Source organism: Ursus arctos, unplaced genomic scaffold (genome assembly GCF_023065955.2).
Source record: "Ursus arctos isolate Adak ecotype North America unplaced genomic scaffold, UrsArc2.0 scaffold_16, whole genome shotgun sequence".
In the NCBI taxonomy this organism is placed as follows: domain Eukaryota; kingdom Metazoa; phylum Chordata; class Mammalia; order Carnivora; family Ursidae; genus Ursus; species Ursus arctos.
The window spans coordinates 48,095,257-48,106,447 of record NW_026622830.1 but is presented as its reverse complement, the minus strand read 5'-3'; the positions used below and the strand labels follow the sequence as shown (position 1 = coordinate 48,106,447).

Here is an 11,191-nt window from a genome sequence, read left to right as displayed (position 1 = left end):
GGGGGGGCGGGGAGCTGCAGGGTCTGGTGAGGGTTGAGCAGCGGGACCAGGCACCCATCCCAGGTCCTGGCACACATGGCCATCCTCCTCCCTGCAGATTCATCCGGTCTCCACCTGTTCTCAGAGATGAGTATCAGTAGCCCCTCCTCCGGGAAGTCCTCCTGGATGTCATGCTCTGTCCCCATCTCCTAACGGGATGGGACTTGCACTGCTTTCTTCTCAAGGGATCCCAGGAAATGTGAGGTGGAGGGGATGGAGCCAAGCAATGTTCTTCCCAGGGACATCTCTGAAGCCCACTCCCTACCCTTCCCTGCGGGAAGCGCCACATATGCTCACCTTATTTCTTTTGTGGTGGTTGATCTCATTCCCCTGGAATGCAGACAAAGTCCATCAGAATGAGGCCCCTGGTTCTTAGGAGCACTTGATTCCCATCCCTTCTCATGCTGCACCATGGCCAGGACCCGTGAGGGGCCGTGCATACACAGATAGTGGGCCTGCGATCTAGGCCAGGCTCTGGGGTCCAGAGAAAGGAGGACATGGGGCAGATGGACTGGCTACAGGTCGGGACCCTGCAGCACCACCCTCTCGGAAGACAGTAGGGGAGGCCGAAGCCTCAGGCAGGAAGGGGCTGCTGCGGCTACTGAGGTGCTTGCTGATGTGAAGGGTCCTGACTTCATTCTCTCCCCACGAGCAAACTCACCGGGGGAGGCTGAGGTCCACTCAGACAGACCTCATGCAGCTTTGCCTTCAGGAAGCTCTGCTGCTTCACCAGTCTTGGGCACCGGGAGCCATGTCCTAACTTCAGTCTCGCCTCACTCATCGCTGAGATGGGCAAGAGACCCCGGCCTCACAGACGCAGCTCTGAGGCTGTCATGAGGGTAGTTTAGCCGAGTCCTGAGAGCTCAGGGCTCATTACAGGGGTGCTCTATTCCCAAAGGTCCAGATTCTGGTCCATCCCCCACAATCTTCAGGCTCACCCACCTCCAGATAGACCTCCAGTGCGGTATCCAACATCAGCAACTTGGTGAGGAAAGTGCCAAGGAAGGGCACGACACCCTGTGTCCTAAGGGGGAGAGTGGGATGAGTCACTGTTCTCTGTTGCCCACAAGGACCCTCCCCTGAAAAAGCTCCAGCCTCCTGGCCCACCCCAGGTGACCACGTGGAGCAGCTGTCGACACTAAGAGAGAGGGTGTCAAGGCTAGGGAGTCTGCTTGGACACCACCTGCTTGCCCCCTCACCGCCAACGGCATCCTCACCTAGGCTGTCGCCACATTCATGACAAAGGCTTCCCCTCCCCAAGGAATGCTTCAGACCATTCCCGACTTCATCCTCGCAGGACCCTGTTCCCTCCCACCCCTCCTCTCTTTCCAGACCTGCACCTTCCAGGCTACCTTGATGAGCAGGTTCCTGCCCTGTGCGGTGTCCTTGCTGCACAGCTTTTGAAAGATCCTCAATGGCTTCCTGAAGAGAGGCAAGGGAGGCAGGATCAATGGACGAATAATGTGGCAGGGTTGAGTGCGAGTGCCTTTTCTTTGAGAACCCCAAAGTGTCAACCTGCCTGGTTGAGGGTTTCTTCTGGGATCCTCTGAGCACTAAGGTCTTTGTAGGACATGGGAGGGAGCTCTCATGTGGCTCGTCCTGGGCCTCCCTTCCCATATTCATTGAGAAACGCTGTTTGGGTCAATTTGGGGTTCAAATGGGCAGAGAGCTTAGTGGCTGTCAAGGAAACACGTGAAGAGATTTAATGCAGCTCAGCCCCGTGTGGGACATTTGGCAAAACTGATTTCTAAAGTGGGAGGCATGGTGGCCTCTTCACCAGGAAGGCTGAGAGACGCACCCACCAGCCCAGGTCTTGTGGTCGGGGTTTGCCGCCTCCCAGAAGGTCCAAGCTGCCTGAGGGGGAAGAGGACAAGCCTCTGGGAGCTCCCTCGTCCATCCTGGTCCCTCCATGGAGAGAGGCCTACTCACCTGGAAACCTTCCCCCCACGTGTTCTCGAGGCGGTGAATGGAGACACTCTGCAGAGCCGAGACGATGGCACGTAAGGACGAGTAGTTCCTCAGGGTTTGACAGGCCTGGGGAGGGAAGAGAATGGGCTGTCACGTGGGGAGCCGGCACCTTATTGGCTTTCAAGCTTCAGTCCCCCTCAGGGGAAAGCGCTCCTGCTGGAGGAAGCCACTGTCCAGGGACCTGCCGAAGGGCACACGTGAGGCCCAGAGGAGGAGGAATATTTTACCTCACTCCAAGGAAGGAGCCAGGCAGAAACGGAGCATCCCAGCATAGGGCCACGCAAGGCGAGGTTAGCATGTCCCTGGACGGAAGAGCCTAGGGACTGCACAGTCCTAGGGCAAAGACCAGGGCCTTCCACCCTGAGACCTGATCAAGGGAAGAGCAGTGCCCGAGACTCAGGAGAGCACCTCGGCTGGGCTTCCCGTTGCATACCTTGGCCACCTTGATCCAGTGCTCCACCACTATGGCCCTGTCCTGGGCTGTCATGCTTGGGTTGCCAAGGCAGGTGGTGATGACACACTTGGCCACACAGTTGAACTGGGTGACAGTGGCCCGGACTGTGGGTGCCAGGTGCTCACTGCCAGGCTTGTTGCGCTTGGACCAGACGGAGCCCAGGCACTGATGGGGCAGCAGCTTCTTGAACAGCTCCTAGAGAACAGGGGGACCTGGTTCACCCAGCCATTTCCCATGCAAGACTCATGTCCTACGTAGGGGTCACAGGTCAGAGCTGGACCTCAGGGAGCTGAGAATCTGGCCTGAGCCTGGGTGGAGACTGTGGATTTCATTCCATTGTTTTTCACTGAGGGAACAGGGTAGAAGGACAACAGCTCCAGGCATGTAAAGCTCCACTTCCCAACAGAAGCAAGGCACTTCAATATCCCCCTCCAGTCCTGCAAACTATGTGCACTATTCTCTTTTTCTGTGTTGGAACAGCGCCACACTAAGATTCACGCTGCTCAACAACATGATGCAGCTGTGCGATTACTGAGAATCTATTTGTTTTAGGCTTCTAACAAAATATCTATTTTCTCTCTTTTGCACATATATCTCACTCAGTAGTGACAGCTCAAGTTCTTTTTCACAATGAATGATTCAGAAATAAGTATCAAAAACAGATTTGAAGAGAACAGAAGAGACAATTGAAAGATACGGAAACATCCTACTTAATAAAAGGCCATGTATTTATGTTCTGAGTTGAATTTTAAAGCTTTTAAAACATTTTATTCCTATAAATCCATCTTAGATAGCAACTGGACCTCACAGAAGCACTTAAATAAACGTTTACCAGTTGTATCCTGGCGAACAATATTTCTTGCTTTCTCAGCTCCCGGTGCCCCAGATGTGGTGGCGCTCCTCGATCGCACTGGCTCGGCCACATCCGGGTGGCTCCGCCAGCTGAGAGAACAGGATCTCCCCACGGTGGCTCCTTTCGGAGAATAGAACACAGCCTGATAAAGGATAAGACAAGAAAAATAATCTAAAGCCTGACTTCCTTATCATTCATTGCACAGCCTGTGTTACTCAGCAGATTTCATAAATCCAACTGTATATAATCGGCAGCTTCTCTTGTTGCAAAATTAGGTATCACTTCTCTGCTTTCCTCTCCTAGAGCTCTGGTCAAGTATTTCAAATGAGTGGTCAAGGATCCAAGAGAAATACAGGAGATAAGAGACCGAGACAGAGATTTCTGCACAGGTAATGTGCTGGTGGCTGCCACCTAAGGGTCGTTTTCACACCCAGGTTCCTGAGAGTATATTTTGTTTCCACAAATCCAGTGCTTAGAAGGCAAGTATTTTTATAATGAACATTTGAATTCATTTTTATTTTTAATTTAAAAAATTTTTTTAAAAAATATATTATGTTAGTCACCATACAGCTCATCCCTGGTTTTTGATGCAAAGTTCGATGATTCATTAGTTGCGCATAACACCCAGTGCACCATGCAATACATGCCCTCCTTACTACCCATCACCAGCCCATCCCATTCCCCCACCCCCCTCCCCTCTGTAGCCCTCAGTTTGTTTCTCAGAGTTCATAGTCTCTCATGCTTCATTCCCCCTTCTGATCACCCCCCTTTCTTTATCCCTTTCTTCCCCTACCGATTTTCCTAGTTCTTATGTTCCATAGATGAGAGAAACCATATGATAATTGTCTTTCTCTGCTTGACTTATTTCACTTAGCATTATCTCCTCATAAGCAAGATGATAGATCAATCGGAAATATTTGCCAAAGGCATTAATTACATAATTGAATTCATTCTGTATCATTCCATAAACAGTGTTTTTCAGATTGTTTACCTTCCTATAAATAAATACAGCCACTCACAGACTGCAGCGAAGATATTATAAGAATCAGTCCCATTAATGACATGTTTATATGGTTAAGTAATCACCATAATTGGTTCACACCTCCCCACATCCACATCCTCTGTGGGCCTCTCCCACAATGACCCTGGGCTTCATCACATGACTTGCTTTGCTAGCAAAATGAGCAAGCAGAGATTTGAAATGCGTTGGAAAATCTGGGCTTGCCCTGTTGCTGCTCCTGGAAACCTAAAACCTCACCAAAAAAGCCTGAGCTGGCCTGCTGGGCAATAAAAGGTATGTGGCCAAGTCCCCCCATCACTGCCCCAGCTGACAGCTGGCCAACCCTAGAGCTGCCTGGCTGATTATTTGACAGCCTAGCTGACTACAAACACAGGAGGGAATCCAGCAGAACTGCCCAACTGTGTCCAACCCAAACTGCCAACTCATAAAATCATGATTTAAACAACTGGCTGTTCCTTTAAGTCACTATGTTTTGGGGTGATCTGTCACACAGGAAAAGCTGATACAGTCTATAATAAGGCTATTGTTGAGGCTATAGTCTACCCAAAGCAAGCAATGTATACTTTATGCATCTTGGGAGAAGAAACTCCTCCCAAGTTTTAGGACCAAGAAAAGCTATGTATCACCTAAGCTGTCGATGTTCCCCATTTGGAATCTGTGATCCTCTGCTGTAACCCTGTGAAGATCAGAGTCACATCTAAGCTTGCTCCCCTTCTCCCTCCCTAGCAAGCATAGGGGGCTCTCTGGCATGCATTCTGGCATCTTAACCACTCCGGCAACTCCGCTCCCTTTAAATTTGCCCCAGTGTCCTTACCCATTTTATCTATTGTATTATAGGTAGTTCTATGAACTGCCTCAAAATCTTTACACAATAAATTGGAGTACAAGGGAATTAATCCCAAGACTGTGTCACAGCCTTCAAACAGTAATGAAGACAAATTGTTGTCCCCAGTAGAAACCACCACTGATGTTTTCCACCTTGATCTGACTCGAGGTCTCAAAACAACTTTTACCCAGAAACAAAAAAAGCCAAAATGACTCCCATCTGAAACACTCAGAATTTTTCTAGCTTGCCTAAGCAGGCACTGGAATATGTCTTTCTAGTGTGGTGCCTGGAGCTGGACTTGCCCAGCTTCGATTTCTGGCTTTCCCACTTCTCAGCTAGGTACCTTGAGTGAGCCCATCACCATGGACTCTCTGTACTTCAGTTTCTGTCTGTGATACCTGGATAGTAACTCAGAAGTTACCAAGAGGGTGAAGAGAGAGAATACATACAAGCACGAGCCATTATTATTATTCCTGTTGCTACTACTGCTACTCCCCTTCATCTTCTTTCTTCCTCCACAGCCCCTTCATAAATTCATCATCCTTACTACGAGGACAGAGTGCTATGAAACACCATCCGACACCACCATTAAAAAGACACGGCCTGTATGGTTTACTCCAAAATTCCATGCATTAATTGCCTATATGTATAGACACACTCCGCCCTCCATCTCAGACATCTGGTATTCCTCTGTAAGAGTAGAAGTACCTTTGCCTCGCTGCTTCTTTTCCTTTTGTTCACTTAGTTTGTCTAGAGGTAGGTTTGTCATCTCAACTCCGTAAGCAGTTCTCACCAGCACTGCTGTCTAGGAGTCCATGACGTTGGCCCACTCGTTTATGAGTTCTTCCCATTCCGTGAGGGAGGACAGCACACCAAGGAAGTCATCCCAGAGCTCTCGAGAAATGTACACACACAGGTTTGCTCGGATCCACGCCACCATGAGCGTCTAAAACCAACAAGCCAACAAGAGAACTGAATCACCCTCATTTGGAAGAAGAATGAGTTTTAACAAAATATTTTAAATTACTAGGAATAAAATGAACTTTAAAATAAAAAGCACTTGATCTTGATTTTCTTTTAGCGTCTCAAAATTTATTTGATCAACTGTAATCAGGATCTGAGCTACGGAGAAATCAGCTATTATCATGAACAAAACTACTGGTTCAAAATCCCCTGGTGTCTGCAGCTAGTCCTGGCTGTAACTTGGGAGAAGACAAAACTCTCGGTATAACAACTATTCTACTTTTTTTTTTTTTTTTTTTAAGATTTTATTTATTTATTTGACAGAGAGAGAGACAGCCAGTGAGAGAGGGAACACAAGCAGGGGGAGTGGAAGAGGAAGAAGCAGGCTCCCATCAGAGATGCCTGATGCGGGGCTTGATCCCTGAACACCGGGATCACGCCCTGAGCTGAAGGCAGATGCCCAACGACTGATCCACCCAGGCGCCCCTGGAATTTACATCCTAAAATAATCATTTTGATTCCTGTGGTTTCTGTACCAGTGAACTTGCTACCTGATGGGATTCCTTTGGGCCCACCCTCCCTTCATGGGAGAAAGGAAAAGGCTGGACTCCACAGCCCTAGGGGCCCCTGCCAGGTCAGTCCTGCCTCATTTCTATGCTTTCCACCAGGTGCACACAGAGCTTTCCCTTTAGTGCTGACTCAAGGACATCCAGAAAAAGCATCCAGGGGACGCCTGGGTGGCACAGTGGTTAGGCGTCTGCCTTCGGCTCAGGGCGTGATCCCAGCATTATGGGATCGAGCCCCGCATCGGGCTCCTCCACTGTGAGCCTGCTTCTTACTCTCCCACTCCCCCTGCTTGTGTTCCCTCTCTCGCTGGCTGTCTCTATCTGTGTTAAATAAATAAATAAAACTTAAAAAAAAAAAGAAAAGAAAAAGCATCCAGAACACAGGTGTGGTAATGGGGCCCCACTGAGGACTTCCAGGAGGGAAGTGGCCACCAGAGCTGGTTTGTAGCAGCCCTGAGCACTGAGCACAGAGGCCAAAGCCCACTGACAGCAGGGCTGACCCAGCCAGGCCGCCCCAGGGCAGCGATGGGTGGGAGGAACACGTAAAGGACAGGCTGGAGAGGCATTTTACAACTAGAACTGAGGGGCATGAAGAAAGAGGGTTACAGAGTGGCTCTGAGGTCTCTGTTGCTGACAACGTCTGAAAGCACCTCCTAAGCTGGAGTGATGTGCTCATCATGGGACGGGGGCATGGGAAAAACCCACAGCACTGTGTACTTTCGGGGTATTATAAATACAGAGACACCAAACAAAAACAAAGGAGAAAAAAGAAAACATTTCACATAAGCACATTTTCATGACGCCACTATATGTTTGACGGTACTATTATTCGGTCATTCTGACAGTCTGTCATTTCAGATAATTGGTTTTCCAAAGTGAATTCAAAGCTTCAAATTGGAAGCAATAAAAATCAGTTAACAGCATTTCAGAGCAATTAACAACCGCTCCTGGGCTTATGAAGAAGGATAGAAAACACCAGTTGCATTGCTTTTCCACAAAGCAGTCTGATGACAATTTAAAATGGAAAAATCTACTATTAAGTAATATGACTACTTTTCATTCAGTAACATTTTTAAAGCCAATAATAAAAATAAACTATCAAAGTGCTGGATACTTACCTTCTTCATAATTCACAGAAACTGTTACAGAAGATTGATTATCATCTTACTGTTCACTTTGTAAAGCCATCAGTAAGTGGAGGCTTTGACGTTCTAATTATTATGTTGAAAAACAGAAACATGTTTTACAGAATTAATGAATTTGAAATAAACTTACCATGTCTTTTTATTCATTGTAAGCTCCATTATCATGCGCCTACAAATAATCAAAACAGCTTTACAGGCATCAGCTTGTTCTCTTAAGAGCATGGGAACTTCAGGACATGGTTCCAACAAAAAGACGTTTGCTGCATTTGTCAAAAATACCTTGAAATCAACAAATTTTACAGTAAACATATAAATGGAACTAAACACATAAATCTGAACAAATTTTTCTTAAAGATAATGATATTAATTTCCCTCTACTAAACAATCACCTTTGAGTCATTTCAACTAAGGCAAGTGGTACCAACACATACTCAAGATTTTTTAAAATGCTTCTCTTAGAATCACCTAACACACTTGAAAGACCTTTCCTAGAAAAAAATTATTAATACAAATTAATAGTGCAACTTTAGAAAATTTATGAATCAGAAAAGTTTCTGAAGACTTCTTTTTACATTACCTCAAAAGAAAAGGGGAAAACAGTAAGATAGGATCACTGCTTCTGGGTGAGAAATTTTGGGGTCGGGGACGGGGAGAGGAAGAGGAGCAGTGGTCAGACAGTGGCTGGGAAAAACCATCTGATTGCTGTGGAATCTCCCAGCACATGAACTTTGCAGGTAGGAAGCACGGCCAGCACCACCCAACACGGGCGCAGATCTCTAGTAGCTGTAGGGAGGCAGGAAACCGGCAAGGCCACATGGTCAACAGTACATAGCTTCCAGGTGCATATACCTTGACTAGGAGAACGATATTAGGCAGTAGGATATAAAACCTATGTGAATTCTTGAGATAAAAACAGATTTAAAAAAACTTAGATGACCAGCCAACAGCTCTACACTCTACCTCAGACCTTTGGGGTACAAGTTCCTGTCAGGGGTGTTTCAGTAGAAAATTGTGAGACGCACAGATGTGGCCTGTTACGTAGTCGTAAGTGACTGCTTAGGGGCACTACAGTAAAGTTACCACTGTGTTACTACTGACACAGACGACTCCAGTGACCCTTCAGTTTAGGAGACTGAGTTGTCAGTCTGGTGATGAAGGTGGATGGGTACCATCTACCTAGATCCTATGCCTTCTTAAGTCTCCCTTGTGTTCAGCAGTACAAATTCAAAGGATCTGGGAACAAACAGAATTCTCTGGCTCACCTGGGAATGAAATCTATCAACACAACATCTTAAAATAGATGCACAAACGGACTGAAGAAATTAAAATAAACATGCTCAAAAGTCAAGTGGGTGAATTTAGATATTGACAGCCTCTAAGATTATCTTGTGCAAGATTAAAAAGGTGTCAGGGCCTACTTTTCTAGAAAGAATTACTAAATAAGCACTGTAATAATTGGTAACAGATGATAACAGCAATTGTGAAGACTTTCCTAGCTTTCAAGTGGGAAAAAGGAAAACAAAGAACTTTTTGACTAACCAACTCTAGCAGTGGTAGTATAATTTTAGTGGCCATTTTATTTTTTTACTACCCTGACTGAGATCAAGACCTGAGCTGAGAGATCAAGAGTCGGAGGCTTAACCGACTGAGCCACCCAGCTGCCCCTCGCGGCCATGTTTTTGGAAGACCTATGGCATAGACAATCTGCTGCAAGACAGATCTTTCACTCAAGGTATTTGGTTTCTTGATGTGAATTTGAAACTTTGCATACTCCCAAGTAAAAGTGAGGAGTCTTCATATATTATATTCTCCGCTCATTTTCTTTTTTAAAAAAGATCAAAATGCCAACTCCATGAATCTTTCTTACTACCATGTCAGTACTGGTTAAGGTAAAAATTAAAAAAAAATTAATACGTCCAAATTGTACCTCTCAACAGCAACTGGAGAAGAGTACTAGCTTATTCAACCTGTACTTGGCCACTTTTTCCTAATGAACCAAGGAAAGGACCAAAGATACTGGATACAAAGAGAACAAACACAGCTATTAGAATCCAAACTAAACATTTTTGAACACTGTTGTGCTACAATCAAGTGGAAAGTATTTTTTCTTGGTCTGGCCAAGTCGATGTAACTGATCCTTTCAGAAAACAAATTAACACTCTCTTGAACCTAGGGAGATACTGGCAGTGGGATGGCTGAGGATGGCATATGGCAATCCACTTGGAGGACAAGGAATACCAAGGGACACAGGCTAGGGACTCCAGCATGCACTTCTCTGGTGAGGGCACAGATTTTCCTAACAACTGGCACCGGAGTTCTTGGAAGCAACTCAAGTAAAATCATCTTCATTTTGTTTCAAGTTGATTTCCAATTATTTGCTGATTTTCACTGAAAAATGAGAAGATTCAATAGTTACAGAGTATTAAACTGCTAATGAACCTGAAAGCAAAAAGGATACCATGACAAGGAATCCTACTGAGAGATGGATGACAAAAGCATGTCATTGAAAATTGGGCAACAGGCAAGCTATGCCTATGCTAGCTCAGGTGGATATGGGGTAGAGGGTGGGCGCCAGGGAGCAGGGGAAAAAGAGGCATTCTGTGTTTTCACTTAGAGACCTAACAACCTTCCACCTAGATGGGAGCCAAGAGGTAATCAATCTCCCAATCCCCATTTTTGAGGTAAAATCCTGAGGTCTGGGAAGATTAAGTGATCAGCCAAAGCTGTTCTTTCCAATGTTCCCAAATGGCACTGGTTCTATTTTATATATTCATATAGATAAAGATTTAAAAAGTACAGCATTTATCATCAAACAGGCAATTTTTAAGAAGAATATTCTTTATGGGATTATAGAATCACCATGCTTGTCTTGCAAATTAGAGTCCAGATGACGGACTAACTCCCCATATGTGTTCAGGACATGCTTTTTAAGATTTGGATCTCGGTCATTTCACATTCACTGCGTAATAATCCCTCTCAAAAACCTGCAACCGGCTCATAAGTCTCCTTCGACTAGAAAAGAATCTTTACAAACTGAAGATGAGCGGTCAGGAAGAAAACTCAGAATGAGAACTTAAGAGCTGTTTACTGACAGGTAGATACAAATATCCCCGTACTTTAATGATGCTATCACAATAAACAAAATGTTCAAATGGACTCCAACCGGAGGTCTTTATGTTTCCGGCCAGCCACGTACCTGCAGCATAGCCTGGGCCCCGGCTTTCCCGTTCTTATTTTCTTCTTGCGTCACACATCCTCTGCTCACTGCACCCGTGAAGGAGTATGTTCGTCCCCAACTGGAAGATCGCTTATGACGAGAAACGTCAGATGAGGTCTTTAGGAGATAAAAACCAGTT

The 11,191-nt window shown here is 46.0% G+C and overlaps 2 protein-coding genes across 6 annotated transcripts in view; both read right to left on the bottom strand.

Annotated features, from left to right (window-relative positions):
- Positions 1-340: 340 nt before the first annotated feature.
- LOC130543810 (ral guanine nucleotide dissociation stimulator-like) lies at positions 341-5,957 on the bottom strand. Its single transcript, XM_057312731.1, has 7 exons — positions 5,870-5,957; positions 3,294-3,456; positions 2,441-2,656; positions 1,969-2,073; positions 1,392-1,461; positions 982-1,063; positions 341-867 (listed from the first exon to the last, which is right to left on the bottom strand). Exons 2-6 carry the CDS (start codon positions 3,384-3,386, stop codon positions 1,014-1,016), a joined length of 534 nt encoding a protein of 177 aa, XP_057168714.1. The 5' UTR covers positions 3,387-3,456; positions 5,870-5,957; the 3' UTR covers positions 341-867; positions 982-1,013.
- Positions 5,907-11,191, bottom strand: part of LOC125281413 (focal adhesion kinase 1-like) — a 96,016-nt gene continuing 90,731 nt past the window's right edge. For all 5 annotated transcript variants that reach the window (XM_057312729.1, XM_057312727.1, XM_057312725.1 and 2 more), the window contains 3 exons: positions 11,032-11,169; positions 7,966-8,114; positions 5,907-6,107 (listed from right to left, as the gene is read on the bottom strand). In XM_057312729.1, coding sequence (XP_057168712.1) covers position 6,107; positions 7,966-8,114; positions 11,032-11,169 — 288 coding nt within the window. In that variant the 3' untranslated portion in view covers positions 5,907-6,106. The remainder of the gene's footprint in view (positions 6,108-7,965; positions 8,115-11,031; positions 11,170-11,191) is intronic.